At 34.0% G+C, this 20,001-nt stretch overlaps 1 protein-coding gene across 2 annotated transcripts; it reads left to right on the top strand.

Annotated features, from left to right (window-relative positions):
- Positions 1-7,457: 7,457 nt before the first annotated feature.
- LOC107948830 (short-chain dehydrogenase TIC 32 B, chloroplastic) lies at positions 7,458-9,698 on the top strand. Of its 2 annotated transcripts, XM_016883482.2 has the most exons (8): positions 7,458-7,782; positions 7,973-8,204; positions 8,294-8,373; positions 8,457-8,610; positions 8,708-8,786; positions 8,961-9,045; positions 9,119-9,165; positions 9,240-9,698. In XM_016883482.2, exons 1-8 carry the CDS (start codon positions 7,662-7,664, stop codon positions 9,411-9,413), a joined length of 972 nt encoding a protein of 323 aa, XP_016738971.1. In that variant the 5' UTR covers positions 7,458-7,661; the 3' UTR covers positions 9,414-9,698. The 2 variants fall into 2 exon arrangements, with proteins under 2 accessions (XP_016738971.1, XP_016738972.1); XM_016883483.2 differs by lacking the exon at positions 9,119-9,165 and having other exon boundaries at positions 7,498-7,782.
- The last annotated feature ends 10,303 nt before the right edge of the window (positions 9,699-20,001 follow it).

The following is a 20,001-nucleotide window of genomic DNA, read 5'->3' as shown; positions in this document are numbered from 1 at the left end:
TATTTATATTAGGTTTATTCATTTCACATATTGTTTACTTAAATGTTATATATATCACTCTGCATATTGCTTGATCTTTTTGGAATTTTATTTATGTATTATTGTATTATTTATTTTTTTATTTATTTTATATTTTTAATACATGTCTAATTCCATGTAAATTATTTATTTTATGGCATTGATTTTAAAATTCATTTGTATGATACTGTTTTAATATATTACTTATTTATGTTTTTTTTAAGTTTTATATCCATTATTTGTTTAAAAGTTTTGGTGTTACCCCTATAGTAGTGTTTAATGTGTTAAAAAATTTCCTATCTTCCATATTGTTCATTTTATTTTAAAGCTTGATATTTTATTTGGGTATTTTGCTTGGAACCTCTTTCAAGTTAGCGATTAACTCATTAACTTATTATATTATTTTTATCATCTTTTTTTTACTACTATTGTACATTATTATTATTTTGGGTTACTTTTTTTAAATTATCTTTATATGATATTCATTTTTTTATTATATTTATTAAAAGTTAATTATTTTAAATATAGTTTATTATACTTATTATTTTTTATTATTTATCATTATTGTTAGCTTAGCATTGTTATTATTTTAATTTTACTATTATTATTATATTTAGTAATACTATTGATATATTGCCATTATTGTCATGTTTATTATATTATCATATTTATGACTATTGTTGTTTCCATTTTTTATTATTTATTAAAAACTTTTTTTTTGTTATTAATATAGGGTTAGCATGATTCTCATTTTGTCATTTTTATGTCATCCATCATTATTTATCGTTTTTTCCTCCCCAAATTTTAATCGTTTTAGTTCTTTTATTCCATAATGCATTCTCAACTTGTTTTAACATAAAAACAATTTTCTATACTTAATCGTTTTAAAAAACGTGCCTTACCGTATTGGGTTCGTCTTTTTTATTCGATTTAAGTATTTTATTCAACATTTTGTTCCCAAATAGTTTTAAATAAAGGCAATTTTCTATACTTAATCGTTTAAAAAAAACGTGCCCTACCGTATTGGGTTTCGTTTTTTATTCGATTTGAGTATTCGAATATCCTTCTTAATCGATTTATTCTTTAAATTTTCTCCTAAACAATGGGCAATTTTCGATATTTGGAAGCTCGAAAAATTGTACCCTACCGTATTGGGTTTCGGTTTTTGTTCGATTCAAATATTCGAATATCCTTCTTATTGAATTTCTCTAAGTTTTGAAAAGTGGAGGCAGTGTTCTGTATTTAAAAAATTCGAAAAATCATGCCCTGCCGTACTGGGTTGTGGCTTTACGTTTGATTTAAATATCCGAATACCCTTTTTTTAAAAAATAAAGTGCTCGAATTTTTAAATAAAAGACAAGCTCATAATCGGGGGTCAAAAACGATATGTCCTACCGTACTGGACGTGACGTTTTACCTTGAAGCGAGATGGTCTTTAACTCATGTTTAATTTACTCAAATGTTTCAAAAAGGATGATCGTACTTTAAAATATTTTCAAATCTTTAATTTTCGACATTAAGACATAAATTAATCAATAAAGTATCGATTTTGGGCGTATTGAGGGTGCTAATCCTTCTTCATACGTAACTGACTCCCGAGCCTATTTTCTCAAAATTCGTAGACCAAAATGTTTTATAAGGTGACCCAATCACACCACAAAAAGGATTGGTGGCGACCCCGAATTTTCGTTTTCAAAAGTCGATTCCCCGTTTAAAAAAAATGGTTTCGACAGCTATTAAAGTTGGTTTGGAGAAAACTTATGATCGGGTGAGATGGGAGTTTATTGATGCTTCTCTCTAGGTAGCAGGTATCCCTAACTCTTTCTGTAATGTTATTATGTCTGGTATTACAAATTATACTTTGCGGATTATGTAGAATAGATTCCCAATTGAGAAGTTATGACCTACTAGAGGCATTTGGCAGGGGTGCCCACTTTCTCCATACCTCTTTGTTTTGTGCATGCAATGGCTAGGACATGGTATTAAGTCTGCCATTACCAGGGGTTAATGGAAGTCGATCAGGTTTTCAAGGCTACGGCTTGCCTTTTCTCATCTATTTTTTGAAAATAATCTTATTATATTCGTCTGAGCGGAGATATAGCAAGCCAGAGACATAAAAGGGATCATAGAAAGTTTTTTTGGCTATTATAGTCACCAAGTTAATGCTCGGAAGACGAACATATTCTTTTTTAAAGAAGTAAGCGAGGAGTTGAGGGATCAGATTAGCAGTATTCTTGGTTATCACAAGGTTCAAAACCTCTGTACGTATTTGGGGTGCCTCTCTTTCATGAAAAAGTTACTAATAGTACTTTGAGGTTTGTAGTAAATAAGGTTTGGAGTAAGTTGTACAGTTGGGATACTAGAGAATTGTCCTTGGCAGGTAGGTTCACATTGGCACAGTCTGTCTTATTATCGATCACAAGCTATTTCATACAGTCTATGATGGTCTTTAAAGGTATTTGCGCTAAAATAAAAAGTATTGTTAGACAATTTATTTGGGGGTCCTCGAGTGGGGGAAGGAAGATGGCAATGGTTAGCTGAGAGGTTATTTTCCAACTTTAATCTTGTGAGGGCTAGGCATTAGGCACTTACAAGATTAAAACACTTCATTTAAGGCTAAGCTCGGGTATCATCTGGTGACGAATTCCAGTGCTCTTTGGGTAAGGTTACTGAATTCGAAATATAAATGTAAGATGAGATTCTAGAGGATATTTTGAAGGGGAGATGTTTGTTTCTTTGGAGAGCTCTTGTAAAGGTCTGGCCTCTAATTTGTTAAAACTTAATCTGGTCTATGGGAAATGGTTGCAGTGTTAAGTGCTAATTAGATCCCTAGATTCCAAATGTCAGGCCATTGGTAGGTAAAATCCCTTCACATGTCAATCTTAAGAGAGATTGTTTTCTTATGGATATGGTTACAGAAGATGGTAGTTGGAATTTAGATCTCTTTTGTCTCTAGTTACCAGAGGATATAGTTAGAAGGATCGTGGAGATTCCCCCTCCGCACCCTTCCACAGTACAGGATAGAGTTATATAAACCGTGTCCTTCTTTGTTAAAAGTATTTACTGGAAGTTTCGCGAGATGACATGGAATCCAAAGGACAGCATACTGCAGATTTCGTGGAAATTTCAAGGTCCACAACAGGAGAGATTCTTCATTTGGATGACGCTTAAAGATCATCTTCTTACTAATGTTGAGCGCGTGAGAAAGGGGATAGGGAGAAACAATTCATGTGGATTTTGTGCTCATGGCTTTGAGGATGTTTTACATGTTATCAGAGATTATACGGTGATTCCTGAAGATAATCGCAAATGGTTTTTTTCAGGAGACTTGAGCAAATGGTTTGCAGTTAATTAGCATAACTAGTTATAAACTTTATTCGGGGAGGTGGATTGGTCTTCCCTCTTTGGGTTAATCACATGGCGTATTTGGAAAAACCAGAATCTTCAGGTGTTTCAAGGAACCTCATGGAGTGCTGACAAACTGATCAAATTCTCGTATGGTTGGGCTAAATAGTATGCCTCTGTTTGTAAGGTGAATGTGGCCAAGAGAAATGGAACGAATTGTTATCCGATATGGGAAGGTAATTGGATTCATTTAAACATAGATGGCACTATTCAAGTGGTCTCTGGTTCAACTGCTGCATGGGGAGTTATGCGTGACACTAAGGGAAACTGGATTTTAGGATTTAGCAGGTTTCTGGGAATTTATTCCACTTTGGAGGTTGAGTTATGGGGAATTTTTTAGGGCTTGTCTTTATTGTTGAAGCAAAGATTTGATAGAGTGTTGATAAGTACATCTAGCATGGAAGCAGCTCAGATTATTCAAGACAATTTCTCAAGGAACTCGAATTTATTTAGCTTTGGTTAGGCGAATTCATCAACCGTTGGAAAGGACAGTACAATGGCTTATCCAGCATGTGCCTAGAGAAAAAAATAAAGTTGCAAATTTCCTAGCAAAAATGGATCACAGTAATGAAAACGGCTTACTTCTATTTGAACAAACTCTTTGTTTTGTTTTATTTTCACCAAATTATATATATTCATATTTTATACTAGGTTAAAATACATCATAAGTCCCTGTCCTATTCGTAAATTTGGAACTTAGTCCCTACACTTTTATTTTTGGGAATTTAGTCATTCTATTTTTTAGATTTCAAAATTCAGGTCCAACTGCTAATAGTATTAAAATTATTTTGTTAAATTCAAGTTCATTACAGCATCATTTTTTTAGTTATATAGCTACCAAGTGAGTATTTTTAATTTAAAAATGTCAGATCAACAAAATTATAAAAAAAATAATAGTGTTAACAATTGAACTTGGATTTTTGAAATCTAAAAAGTAGAGAGACTAAATTTCTGAAAAATAAAAGTATAAGGACTAAATTCCAAATTTATGAAGAGAACATAGATTTAAGACATATTTTAACCTTTATACTATAAAATATTTATTATTAATATATTTATCTTTGTAATATATATAAATATTTTTCAATAACATGTGAAGAATATTATTTAAACTTTAAAATTATTATTTTTAAAATTTATTATTCAAATAAATTGTAATATTGAATAATTTATTATATTGTTAAATATAAATAATTAAATATGTATGTTTAATATTAAAACTATAATATTTGATATTAATATTCTAATATTTTAAATTTTTTAAAATTAAAATTAAAAATTTATTAATAATATAATAATATTAAGCTTGATTCAAGTTAATTTTTATAAAAAAATAAAATTACTTATAAAGGAGTTCTTTTTGAGAAAATGATTTACCTTTTTTGAAAATGGTAAGTTATTTTATAAGAAAAAAAGCTTATTTTTTGTTGACCTATAAATCGTTTTCTGTTGAACAAATTATTTTCCATGAAACAAATACAGGAAAATATGGAAAACATTTTCATTCTTAGATAAAAGGATATGATTGATACAATGTTAATATTTTAAGCATTTAATTAACATTTCTAAGTTTAGATTCTAATTTAAAATCTAAGCATTAGTTTTTTTTTACTGATATTTATTTGTAATAATAACTTATTTAGCCCTCCAACTTAAAAAAAAAGTCATTTTAATCCTCTATTTAATTTTTTGTCTTTTTTAGCCCTTAAACTTATACTTTTTTTTGTCAAATCACCCCAAAATAGATGAAAAAGTTAACTTTTTTAACTTAGCTGATGTGCCATGCACGAGGATGGCATGCCAACATGTAATTAAATTTTTAGGATTTAAAATTTTCAAAAAATATAAAAAATTATTTTAAAAAATTAAAAATCATTAAAATTATTAAAAAAAGTATAAAGTACTTTTAAAATTTTTAAAAATTAATTAAATATTGGTGTGTCATCCACGTGTACGCGACATCAGCAAAGTTAACAAAAGCTAACGTTTCCATCCATTTTGAGGTTATTCGACAAAAAAAATGCAAGTTTAAGGACTAAAAGAGGTGAAAATTTAAATGGAAGGCTAAAATAAAAAAATGAAGTTAAAGGGTCAAAAAAATTATTATGCCCATTTAGTTATCCATTACTGATGGAGTGAGAATATTTCACACAAGTGAGTGTAAAATGTTATCAAATGTACTTTTTGTTATTTCATTGCACTGAAGCACGTAATTTTTTTTGAACAATCTCATTATAAGTTTTAATTATATATATAGTTTTTAGATCAGTGTCTAGAACTACCTATAGCCCCTTCTCAACCCATAAAATAGGAGGACAATACGCTTTAGCGTATTCGAACCCACGTCCTCTTGTGTTAGCAACAGTGCTCATGTCAATCGAGTTAAAACTTAATCAGCACTCAAGCACATAACTTTAAATTTACTTATAAATAGTTTTTACATTATTAGGGATCAAACAAAATTTCTTTTGTCCAAAATGATAAATAAAATAATATTTGATAATTTAAAAACGTTTGATACAAATAACTCCTTTTATATTTTATTTAGTAGGTTTTAACGTGAGCATCTCTCTCACTTTGTTGATATTGGATACAACGAGGGAGAAGGATAAAAAGAAGCCAAGAGGAGATCAAGGTGGTGCAAAAGAAGTCAGTTCATCTAAAGAGACCGAGAGCCAAGCAAAGACAAGAGGACATGCTAATTGAGAAGATGCTTGTAGAGAGTAACTTTAGGGTATTTAAGGTTTGATCATTTCTTTATATTTCTTCATAGTATTTATAGAATAGATCGTTTTGCCCATTGGTAAAAGGTGGCAATATATACATTAAGCCCTACAAAATGCGTAAAAGATAATCATGTCTATTTATTATGAGAGTCTATCAGTACAAGATAGTTATACCTAAATAGACTCCTTATTGTCTTGGAAGTGTGTTCACACTTAAATTGGGGTGGATGGCTCCCTTGAGATAAAACAGATGGTCATACTTAAAGGTATTGAGGTCGAGATGGCTTGCCAAGGTGCTATTTTAGAAGAAGTCAACGCGAAGGTCAACGATGTGTTTGGTGCTGACACGTGTTCGAGTGGCAGAGAGATATAACACACTTATATTTCTTTTACTACATTCAATATCACTAAACTATTATTAAGTTTAAATTTTGGTCGCTAAACTTGAAAAAGTTGCAAAATGATCATTTAACTATTTAAAAGTTTTCATTTAAGTTATTGGACTGTTAAAATCGCTTGTATATTGCTTTCTCTGTCCGCACTGTCTACTCCAATCAAAAACCCTTATTCCCCTTCTCTTCTACAGTTTAATTTTTTTCATGAAACAACTTTAAATGTCAATAATCTGTAAACCAAAATCTAAACAGTTTTCTTCTTCGATCTTCGACACTAATCTACAGATCAACTTGGATCTAATGTATGTTTCTCTACTTGTTAATGGGTACTAGTCCATCATACTGATCTTCGAATCACCACTTAGGACTCACTAGCCAGACTTTAAAAAAAACTTTAACAACTCAGTGACTCAAATAAAAACTTCTGGATAGTTCAATGATTTAAATGAAAACTTTAGAATAATTCAGTGATTATTTTCAAACTTTTTAAAATCGAGTGACCAAAATATAAAATTAATAATAATTTAATGACCTTAAATACAGTTTATCCCTTTTTTTATCACTTATAATTTCTAAGCCTTGTATTTGGGTGCAAAAAGCATTTTCTTTTCTTTTCTTTTTAAAAAAAATAGGAACTAAGGATTTATTTTGGTTTATTTTAATGAAAATGGGAAAAGAAAATAAATCCTAAGTTGTTGGGTGATAACCTTACATATGATATGAAATATATATTTATGATGGGATTGCAAAGTTTGCAAAGTGGGATAAACTAAGAAAGCAGCCTGCATGCTTCAACTTGCGTTCAATTTTGCATACGGATTTAGTTGACGGGTCGTTGAGAGTATTAACTGTTCTTCACCGACGAAACATTTAAAATTTATTACACACAATTACCCAGAAATGACTTCCACCACCACCTACATTTCGCCAACCCATAAATACCCACTCTTTCCCTTCCCCTTTTTAGCCACCGCTTTCTCCTCTCTCCTTTCTTTCACTTTCTCTCTTTTCTTTTTATTCCCAATAGAACTGACACAGTCTTTCCTTCTTTGTCTCTCCTCAAGTTTCAGACCTTCTTCTTTGCGTCTTTTAGCAGGAAAAAGAAAAAAACAACAACATGGTTGGTATCTTCTCGTTGGTGACAGGGTGGCCTGGGCCAAGCGGCTTTGGTTCCTCTTCTACTGCTGAACAGGTTACTCAAGGAATCGATGGAACCAACCTCACTGCTATAATAACTGGTTCGCCTATGGCGTTATGATTTTGGGTTTTGTTTTTTATCATTATTTCCTTACAGACAAATTGCATCGTGTCCTCACCCTTGTTTTACAACATCGCTTTTACCAATTAAGTCAATATGATATCGTCTCATGTTCCAACATCATGTCCTACATTTTTGTCTTAATGTACAATTTGACTATATATATGCAGGAGGTGCAAGTGGGATCGGGTTGGAGACTTCACGAGTATTGGCTCTTCGAGGTGTTCATGTCATTATCGGTGCAAGGAACGTGAAAGCTGCGAATGAAGCCAAAAAGACTATTCTTACAGAAATCGAAACCGCACGTGTTGATGTTTTGGAGCTGGATCTTTGCTCCATTAGATCCATTAGAGCATTTGCTGACAATTTCATTGCTCTTAATCTTCATCTCAATATCTTAATGTAATTTCAACGGCCATATAGATTTCCATTCATTTGTTGATTTCAAAGAACCAATAACAAGTTCTTTCTTTCCAATGTGTCTGTCACAGAAACAATGCTGGGATCATGTTCTGTCCCTTCCAGCTTTCACAAGATGGAATTGAGGTTCAGTTTGCAACTAATCATATTGGTAGGTTCCATTTTTTTGTAATAATTTGTGATTACACCAGTAACAAGTTGATAAATATGACTAATCCTTTATTGCTTTCCCAGGGCATTTCCTCTTAACTGAGCTTCTTCTAGACAAAATGAAGAACACAGTGAAAACTACTGGTATTCAAGGAAGGATTGTTAACTTATCATCAATAGCCCACACCCACTGTTATAAAAATGGTATCCGATTTGATCACATCAATGCTAAAGATGGGTAATGCTTAATTTTGTGATTTTTGCTAAAATTTTGTTTTCATCAATCAACTAATTGAATGAAAATTCTTTCTTTTCTTTTTTCTTTTACCTTTCAGTTACAATGACAAAAGAGCGTATGGGCAGTCCAAATTAGCAAATATATTACATGCCAATGAACTCTCTCGTCGATTGCAGGTAAAACTTAGTATTTCGACTTATCATTATCAAGTTGTTTGCAGCCGTGATTTTTTTTTCTCAACCAACCGGCAAAAAACTTGATGTCAACATATGAATTAGTTCATACTCTAAATAACCATAAATTTGCCAGCAAAAGTGGTTGACCTCATTTTGGGTCTAAACAATGTGTAGGAAGAAGGTGTCAACGTCACAGTAAATTCGGTTCACCCAGGATTGATTATGACGCCTCTATTTAGGCACTCTGCCGTCCTCATGAGTAAGCCTTCACATTCCAAATTCTTCTATTTTTGACCATTGACTTACTATATATAATCTGCATTCTTTTCCAGACTTCTTGAAGTTCTTCAGTTTCTTCCTATGGAAGAATGTCCCCCAGGTAAAATCAACTTAAAAGAAATAGATTTTAGGTTCCAACGGATTTGAATTAATTCATCTTCGAACTGTCTTTAGGGGGCGGCGACGACCTGTTACGTGGCCCTCCACCCACGGCTGAAGGGAGTCACCGCGAAATACTTTGTAGACTGCAATGAGATGACACCAAGTTCATATGCAAGAGATGAGGCTTTGGCAAGGAAACTATGGGATTTCAGTCACAAATTGATTAACTCAGTTTCTAAACCTTGAATCCAATCACAAGCTCTCTCTACCAGAGATGAAAAGTTATTACCAATTATATACAAAGACAGAAGCCTACTGAAACAGTTGCATTCTCTCCCATTTCCCATCATTATTGTATTAGTAAAAGTACTAAAAAAGAAGGAAAGATTTTCAGCATGGGCAGTTGAAGCATAACTCGAGAACAAAATAGTAGTTTCATGCATGTGTCGTTCTTCAATGTTTGTGAGGGAATAAAATCCTTTGTATCCATTATTAATATGTTTTTGAATTATACTCATTTATCCTTTCTCAGTCTGTTTGAATATTTTTTTTAATTCAAAAGGGTCAACTACTTTAATAAAATATATTTATCTATATAGAAGCTCCTTAGACTCTCATACACTTCTCAAATCAGTAGTTATTAAATCACAGGTTTTTCAAATCCCACGTTTCAAGACTCAATCAATAACTTAAAGCGGAGTTCCATCCAATTTCATCTTAATAGAACATTTCAAAATTCCTTGAAAGTCTCTAAACTTTTCCGGTTCATTCTCCATTAACAGTGCTTATAAGATGTTTAGGGAAAGACCGTGGAATCAAAAAGAGGAAGCTTGGAATTTGGTGTGGAAATTTTCGGGATCACAGAGGTATATATCGGATATTTATTTGACTCGCTTTCAAATAAAGATTACTCACACAGGTAGAGCGATGTCATGCATGCCATTAGGGGGTGAGGAGTGTTGTATGTTTTGTAGGCATACATAGGAGGATGTCATACATGCCATTAGGGATTGTTTTGCAACTAAAGGAGTCTGGTTGTAGATTATTCCAGTTGACAACTACCCGTTTCTTTTCAGGAGATTTATAGGAATGGCTGGCGTCCAACTTGGAGAATTGCCATAGTTTCTCTTTGAGGGATGTTGACTCCCCATATTTTTTTGGTTTAATCGCATGGTAAATTTGGAAAAACATGAATCTTTTCATTTTTCAAGGAGTGTCATTTGTAATAGTCTATTTTTTAGTGGTGTCAAAAATAGTAGTTTGAGGATTATAAATTCGACAAAACAGTCCATAAATATTATTATTTAATATTTAAGAGTCAAATATAGTATTATAGTAAAATTTTGAAATGATAATTTTAGTTAATTGAATAATTAGTTAAGTTGAAGTGGGTTATCTCTAAAGTCAAGAGGTTTTAGAAAATGAAGTATCGGAACCTCATTTCTATAAACCAAGCCCGTAAATATTTTTATTAAATATTTACAGAGCGATTATATAGGTGTATTAATTTTTGGTTAAAAAATTTTAACATTTAGATAATTTAGTAAAAATAACTAAATTGTAAAAATTGCAAAAGTAAGCCATTAATAGATTATATGTATTAAATAGATATTTAAACATGAAGTAAGGGTCTTACAAAGTAATTAAATCTTATTTAAAGGTTGTGGATGGAAGGTAAATGAAAATGGATTAAAAATATGAAGTAATGGTATTTTTGTAATTAAGTTGAAATTAAAATAAAAGAAAACGGAGAATGGTGTCATCTTTTTTTTGATTTCTTCTTTTATGTTGGTCGAACCTCCATGGGAAGAATTGGGGGAGCTTTGGTTTGAGTTCATGCTTTTGTCACGGGGCTAGATCTTTCGTTTGTGAGCCGTTCGGCCTCAGGCGATCCGTTTGTTCAAACCTGCCTAAGTCAGCCTTTACTCAAGTGAAGATTCCTTTAAAAGTCCTCTAAGACATCAATTTGTAGAGTGGAAGTGATTTATGCCAAAAGAAGCTTACAAAGAACAACAGAAAGAGCGCACACAAGGTGTTTGGGTAAATGCTCTCAATATTCTCTTATTCACAAAGAATAATGAAACAATAATGGAGTGAGTACAAATGAGGGAGAGGCTCTCTATTTATAGTTGAGCTCCCCCAAAGCTGATGGTCAAGATACATTTACATCGATGGACGAGATTAACAATATCTCTTAATTTTAAGGATTTTACAAGATATGTCATATCAGATCTAATCTAATCTTTACAAAATATGATTCCATCAATCTTCTAAGATTAGTTACCAAATTAGCCTAAGTTCCATCTCTTCATTATTGGGCCAACCAGGCTTCAATTTGACAGGCTTCTACAACAGCTTCCTCAATCGGGCCAGTTCTTGTAGGCCAAATGATCTCTATCTAAACAATAGACCTCCATTGGATGCATTTGGTGCGATGGTCACAGGCTTTAAACCACGGCTCGTGACATTCTCCCCACCTACTCTCGCAACGCCCTCGTTGCGACTTCTAAATGGCACTGACTAGATTCGCCTCGGTCTCGTCTCGAGCCTTATCTTTTTTCTTTCTTTGGGACTTTTGCCTCGACTTACGTCACTTCTTAACTCGAGCCATCCTATTTGTTCCATTTACTCTGGTCAATTGTCTCACATGCATCACTTCTTTTTCCTTGAAGTTCAATGCACCACCCACTTCTCTCATAGGTGGAAGCCTTATCGATGACTCGGCCAACTTCGACGCTTCACTCGAATTGAGTCTCATTGGTTCCAACTTCACTGTTTTCATCGCAATTTTTCCCCTAATTTCGATGACAAACTCACCTCTTCCTTGGGTGAAAGCCCCTCCGATAACTCACCAAGCTCAGACGTTGCATTTCCTTTGATTACGGCTTGCTTTGGATAGTTCTGCAACTATGCAGACAACGACACAAGAAGTACTTTACTTACTTCTTTTGCTCCTCTTTGCCCTTTTGGCTTTGGATTTTCCCTTGCTCGAACCAAGCGTCTTGGGCTCCTTGCCTGCTCCATCGTTCCTTTCGATGACAGACTTCCTTAGACACTTCCGCAACCTATGCGGACCATGACATAATAAGCACTCCACTGGCTTCTTATCGCTTTCGGCCTCCTTGGCTTCGACACCTCTTGCGCTCGAACCAAGTCCCAAGGGCTTACCCACTAGCTTCTTCTTAAGCACAGATTTCTTCGGACATTTATTCAACATGTGTGGACCGTCGCAGAGAAAACATTTCAACTTGTCCTTTTTTTTCTTGGGTTTCTTCTTCCCAACTTGTGGTTTCTCATTACCACCATTGTCGCCGTTGTCATTGCCATAAACAACATATTCCTTATGATCCTTTTCACATATACCCCTTTCCTCGAACTTGGAAGACCCAGGCTTGTCTTTCCCTAGACCAAGCTTGACCACAGACTCAACTACCATCATGGCTTACGATAGCTTTTAGACACCTTTTTGTTCCACCTCCTATCTGACCCATGGCTTCAATCCATTCTGAAAAGAAGGCAATGCTTTTTTCTAGGTCACATCTGATATTTTAGAGCATGAGTTCCTTGAACTCTCAAACATACTCCCCCACTGTGCCCCGTTGCGTTATCCCTTGCAACTTTGCCTGAGCTTTTTCCTCAACAAATTCTGGGTAAAACTGTCTCTTCAACTCACATTGAAACTCTTTCCACGTCTCAATCTCACCTTGCCTTTTTTCTGTGGTAATGCCTCACCACCATAAAAGCACAAAATCAGTAAGAAACATTGAAGCAATGTTTACCTTAATCATATCATCCATGGTGCCTTTAGCATGAAAGTAGTTTTCCATCCTCTACAAGAAATTGCCCACATCGCATGCAGACCTTGTCCTCACAAACTCTTTTAGTTTTGGGACATCTTCGTTACTGATTGCTGCACTTGACACTCTTTTCCCCACAGCTGCTCGGCACAATGCCAGCTATAACAGCCTGATTTTGGGCCTAATCGGGATAGTGGTTTTGGTACCACTGTTTTGGGGCCGAAAAAATTATTTTTTATGATATTTTATGTGTTATAGCATGATTATATGAGTGCATGAAAATTTTGGTGAAATAATTTTAGCGATTTCATGCTTAATTGCAAAAAAAAGGACTAAATCGCATAAAAGAAAAAAGTTTTGTTTTGCTAGCTAAAGTTTTTAAATGGATAGAGAACCAAAATTTTGGATATTTAAAGAGAAATTATACCTTTAAAATGTTGATAGCTGGCCATAGGGGGGACAAAAGAGTGAAAAGTCAAAAATTTGGTATGGTTGGTATTTGATGACATTTACAAAGACTAATAAAATAAAACAAAAATAGCCACCCTTCTTCTCCATCTTTCTCCACTAAAAATTAGGGAAGAAAAACCTCCATGGGAGCTTGAAAATTTCAGAAACATAAACCTCTCTGATGTAAGTCATTTTGGTGTTGGTTTTTGATGTTTTTGAGATCCTTGAAGCATGATATAGCTATTTCTATCATTATTTTGAACTAGGGTTTATGTTCAAAAATTAATTCATGTGTGTCATGCATATTCTTTGATGTTTAATGGAAGAAAATGAGTCTTGGTTGTGTAATAAACAACTTTTGTGAAAGGATTTTCATGGAAAACACCTAAATGGGTTATTTTGTAAAAGTTATAAAATAGGTTGTAATTGGGTGAAATAGTGGAAATTTGGGGTTGTCGTAAGAGTAATAATTGGCCAGTTAAGCTTGGATAATAAGGAAATTCGATAAAAATTGATTTTCGGGCCTAAGGGTAAAATGGTCATTTTGTAAAAAAATGTGAATTTTGAATGTCCAAATTTATTTGGTGATTAAATGAGTGAATTTCATCATGTTAAATCAAGAAAATCGAGATTTGGGCTTAAATCGAGAAAGTGCGTGGTTAAAAACAAAAGGAGAATAATTAGCCGAAATTGCATTTGAGGTAAGTCCGTGTGATTAAATGAGCATGATATTTAGGCCATTGTTATTATGCTTGAAAATATTTCTTTCCATGATTGTATTAAACTTTAGGTTGATGATATTGTATATGAGAAAGTGATGTCAAATGTAAATAACATTTATGTATTGATTGAATGCTTGGAGATTTGATGGAATATGATATTCCATTGAAACGAGTAAGTTGTATGTAAATAATACAACTACATTTTTATTATATGTGTTTAAATTGATATAGCATGAATTGCTTGGTTTTGGAAATGATTATGTTTGATGAATATTGAGATAGTAGAATTCTCGTTTGAACCTTAAGAAACAATTCGAATATTCATGCCATGACATTCGGGTTAATTGTGTGCCAATGTAAGACATATCTGGGACATGCATCAGCCACATTACGAGAGCCAGTGTAAGACCATGTCTGGGACATGGCATCGGCACGGATATGCGAGGTGTAAGACCATGTCTGGGATATAGAATCGGCCTCGATTTCGATAGTCAGTGTAAGACCATGTCTGGGAAATGGCATCGACTTGATGGATGAGCCAGTGTAAGACCATGTCTAGGACATGGCATCAGCATTCTACCCCACATTTGAGGCTTATTGAATATCTGGTAGTGTTCCGAATGGTTCAACAGTGAGAGCTACGTGTAAGTTAAATGAGAAAGGTTATGACCATATTGTGAGTGGTACAGGTACTTACATGAAATTGATGAGATGTGAATTCAATTCATGTTATATGATTAGTAAGGAATAAATATGAGCATGTTGAGTAACACAGGTATGTATGCCAAGCTCATAGGAAATGATTTCAGTTTATGATGCACATTTAGTGAAGATGTAAATAGGTAATTCATGCTTATGAGAACGATTTTGTGATAACCTTGTGATTATAGGACTATACTTATGATGTATGAATATGTAACCTTACCAATGTGGTGAAAATGAATTAATATGGTGTGATAAACGTAGTATTGTTAATTTACACTAAAATAGTTTTGGACAGCAGCCATAGTCTGAATTTAAAAATCTGTCAAAAATTGTCAAAATTGAGTTAGAGGCTGAATAAAACATGAAATTAAATCCTAATGAGTCTAATTTTACATAGAAGAAATGGTGTAAGCAAAAGAGTTTCATATTATGAAATATTTTAATTGTTGTGAGACTCAGTCAGAATGACTTCGAAATCCCCTGTTCTAATTTGAGAAAATCATTGAAAATTTTAAAAAAATATTTATGAGTTATAATTTATATTTTTATAACTCTTAATGAGTCTATTTCTAAGAGAAATACACAGGAACATCATCCGAATCTCGTATTATGAGATAATTAATTTTTAGTGAAGAGGGGTCAGAACTGTCAGACAGCAAAAAAGGGTAACTTTAAGGAATAAACTGTACTAATTTGCTAAACCAATAATTCTGAAAATTTTATGGTAAGAAGATATATGAGCCTAGTTTCAGGAAAAATTAGCAAAACTTAATTTGGAGTTCTGTAGCTTCAGATATAAATAATTTAGTGACTGTGACTCGAGAAAATAGCTTGAATGGAACATGAGTAAAAATGCAAATAGGGTTGTATTACCATGAGAAGCAAATTGATAAATTGCTTATTATTTTCATACAATCTTACTAAGCTATAAAGCTTACTCCTTTCCCTTCCTTTCCTTTAGTGTTTTCAGGTTAGCTCGGGGTTGGAGATTGTTGGAGACAACATCACACTATCAAGTCGCTATCTTTGGATTAATGAAGGATATATTAGAAATTTCAAGTGAGTGGCATGTATAAGGATCTAGTTGATTGACATGTTTTTTTTGCTTTGGCCAAATGTGTTGGCTTATATTGAGTTCTATGTATATGGCCATGAGATATGGCTCATATTGATTTTGGCTTGTAAGCCTAGCTATTCATGTCATGTCTAATGTTTATAAGGTGATTATGTTTGTTTGCCATGCACGATTAGTAATATGACATGTGTGTTAGATGTACGCTTTATGACCAATTGAAATGGTCATAGCCATGTAGTAATCGCACGTTATAAACACAATATGATAATGATTGAACTTGAGTACTTGATGGATGAGTTGTTAATCATAGTATAATGGTAAAAGTGGTCATCAAATGACAAGTCTTATGACAAGTCTTATGAATGTGAAATAAGGAATCTAGACTTGGTATTGCATGAGTAGATGCATTACTTGTAAGAGGACATTTTAATTTCAAGGATATGTCTTAATAAAGATTGTTTAATCACTAAAATGATGTCATGATTTGCAATTTTGATGTGCATAAGGTTGTAAGAGATTACGGGTAACATGAAGGCTTAGAAAATAGCCTAAGTGTTGGCCACACAGGCTGGGACACGTCCGTGTGTCTCAACCGTGTGAGGGACAAGGCCTAGGGACAAGGGGGTGCGGCCCAGCCGTGTGGTTTGATGTGCATGCTAACGTCATAAACAGAGAGTTACACGGCCTGAGGACACGGGTGTGTTCCTATGTCTACACGGGCATGTGACCCTGTTTCATGGGAAAATTTTCTAAGTTTTCCTGAAACTTTGCAAAGTTCTCGGTTTAGTCCCTAATCAATTCCAATGAATATTTTGGGCTTCGTAGACCCAAATAAGGGACGACATATATGTTTTTGAAAGATTTTGAATTAAAAGAGATTTTATGGCCCGTTTTTTGCATGAATGTGTATGTTTAAGTCCGGTAATGCCTCTTACCCTGTTCTGGCGTTGGACATGGGTAAAGGGTGTTACACCAGCTCTCCCTCGAGCTCCTCTATTCTTGTGCTCAAAGCCATCGTGGAGGCCATTGTTTCTTCCTTCAAAGCCCTCATCATGGCCTCGAGAGCATCGTTCTTATCCAACAACTTATACCTGTGTGAATTAAACAACTCGTTTACCTTATCCATGGTGTAATCAATAGACATCTTTACTGCGTCTCTGGATTGCTCTTTCCAATTGTCTATACGGTCCTCGACCCCATCAAGTACCTCCTTTACTCCTAAATGTAACACCCTTTACTCGTGTCTGATGCCGGGACAAGGTACGAGGCATTACCGGACTTAAACATACACATACATGCAAAAACCAGGCCATAAAATTTCTTTTAATTCAAATTTTTCAAACACATGCATGTCGTCCCTTAATTAGGTCTACAAAGCCCCAAAAATGCATTGGGATTAATTTGGGACTAAATCGAAAGCTATGTAAAGTTTCGAGAAAACTTAGAAAATTTTCCCAAGAAACAGGGTCACATGCCCGAGTGTCTTTGACACGCCCGTGTCCTTAGGCCGTGTAACTCTCTGTTTATGACGTCAGCATGAAAATTGAACCACACGGCCGAGCCACCCTTGTCTCCAGGCCGTGTCCCTCACACGGTTGAGACACAAAGCCGTGTCTCAGCCCGTGTGGCCATCACTTAGGCTATTTTCCAAGCCTTCATGTTACCCATAAACCCTTACAACCTTATACATATTAAAACCACAAATCATGGCATCATTTTAGTGATAAAACACTCTTTAATAAGATATATTCATAACATTATCATGTCCTCTTACAAGCAACTGCTTCTACTCATGCAATATCAAGTCTAGATTCATTAATTCACATTCATTCACTGTCGACTAATCATGAACTCACCATTTCATGAATTCCACATTCAAGTGTACAATATAAGTTAACATGATATTGCAAAAAAATTTATAATCATAATTCATACATCTTAGCTCGCCGATGTCTCAACATTTCAAAGGCTCAATAACCATAAGGTCAGTGTACATACTTGTACTCATCGTAATATATCATATAACCATACCTCTTTAACATACCTTCCTCGGGACTTTCATCATATCTATTGGATTATCCGTTGAACCCTCTGAATACTATTGGATACGTGGAAAACTTGCACATAAGTGCCACATATGCATACGTAGCCAAAGCTACCTCATAACATGTAACGCTCACAATGGAGCTACTCACTGTTTGCTCATAAAAGCTATCGGTCAAGGTGTAGCCACACGGGCTGCTCGCACAAGCTGTCAGGTATCCAACTAACTCAAGGATTACCTAGCCACCAGCAGGACACACAAGACCATTACCCGTAACCCTATTACATGTATCGCATCCATTATGAACTCGGACCAATTCAACGAGTTCGGATGCTCGCATCCATAGTGAACTCGGACTAACTCAACGAGCTCAGATGCCTCATATTTATCACAAACTTGGACTAACTCAAAAAGTTTGGATTTCTAAATTCCTAGTGACATGTCACTTGTATCCTAGACTATTCCTAAGGTTCAAACGGGATTTTTCGATACCCCATCTCTGTCAAACTTACTTGAAGTGTCGATCTCACTATCCATAGTATCAATTGCCCATTCATAGCATAATAAGACATAAATCAAACAGCAAATAAGCTTTTCAGAATTTACATAACATATATCACATATTGCATATATCACTTGTCATGGATCATCATTTTCTTGCATTTCATGTAACATTCTTCCACGTCATATTTCCATATCATATACAACATTTCATCAACTTTTCTAATATATATTAAATCATATAATATATGCAATAATATTAAAGAATTATAATTCGAACATAACATTGCATTATTATTATCATACAGACTTACCTCAAATGTAAATTTTGGTCAATTATTCTATTTTAGTCCATAACCTCGTTCTTTTCGATTTAAGCCCAAATCTCGATTTTCTTGACCTAACATGATTAAATTCACTCATTTAATCATTACATTAATCAATACATTTTATACATCACATTTTGGCAAAATGACCATTTTGCCTGTAGACTTTCACAATTTTACAATTTTACCCCTAGGCTCGTAAATAGATTTTTATCGAATTTCCTCACTACCCCAGCCTATCCAAATTCTTTTTATACTAGAATCAGCCCACAATTTCCAATTATTTCACACAATTCCCTTCCATTTAACAAACTTTACAAAGTAGTCCATATTAAGTGTTTTCATGAAAATCATTTCACAAAAGTTGTTTATTACACAACCAAGACTCATTTTCTTCCATAAAAATTCAGCAAACAACATAAATTTTCTCATGGAAAAACCCTATACTTTCAACCATTTTCAAAATAGTCCCCCCATTAGCTAGCTCATGCTACAAGGGTCTCAAAAGTGTAAAAATCCTCAAGAAAAGTCATCAAAATCACTTACTTGTGAGGGTTAGAAGTTGCTGAATTTTTCAAGCTTCCATGGCCATTTTCTTGGGTAAAAATCGGTGGAGAAGAAAGAGAAAAATAAAAGATGATAGCCTTTTCTTTTTGGTTTTATTTTATTACAAATTAGGCCACCTAACCTTTGACCATTTTAATATCCTTGTCTCCATGGCCGGCCATCTCTCCCCAAATGGCCTATTTGCACTTTAAAGACCTCCAATTTTGGTTCTCTAGCTATTTAACATATTTGGGTAGTAAAACAAAACTTTTGCCCTTTATGCGATTTAGTCCTTTTTCACATTTCAGCTCACAAATGTTAAAATTAATTCACCAAAATTTTCATGCACTCATATAATCATGCTATAATACATAAAATAATTTTAAATAATTTATTGACCTCGGATTTGTGGTTCCAAAACAACTGTTTCGACTAGGCTCAAAATTGGGCTGTTACACTCTATGGATCCCTCGAGTTTGCCAACACGTTTCTCTACTACCGATAGCATATCCCCCAAAGAATTTCTGGCCCACCTTTGTTTGAAATCTTCTTTTGACATCCCAATGATGCCTTCGAACCAATAGCTCGGATATCACTTATCACATGACTAGATCTTTCGTCTAGAGATTTGTGCAGCATTAGGCGATCCGTTCGTCCAAACTCGCCTA

The sequence above is a fragment of the Gossypium hirsutum genome, chromosome A04, assembly GCF_007990345.1.
Source record: "Gossypium hirsutum isolate 1008001.06 chromosome A04, Gossypium_hirsutum_v2.1, whole genome shotgun sequence".
NCBI classification, from domain to species: Eukaryota; Viridiplantae; Streptophyta; class Magnoliopsida; order Malvales; family Malvaceae; genus Gossypium; species Gossypium hirsutum.
This window is presented reverse-complemented; position numbering and strand designations above follow the sequence as displayed.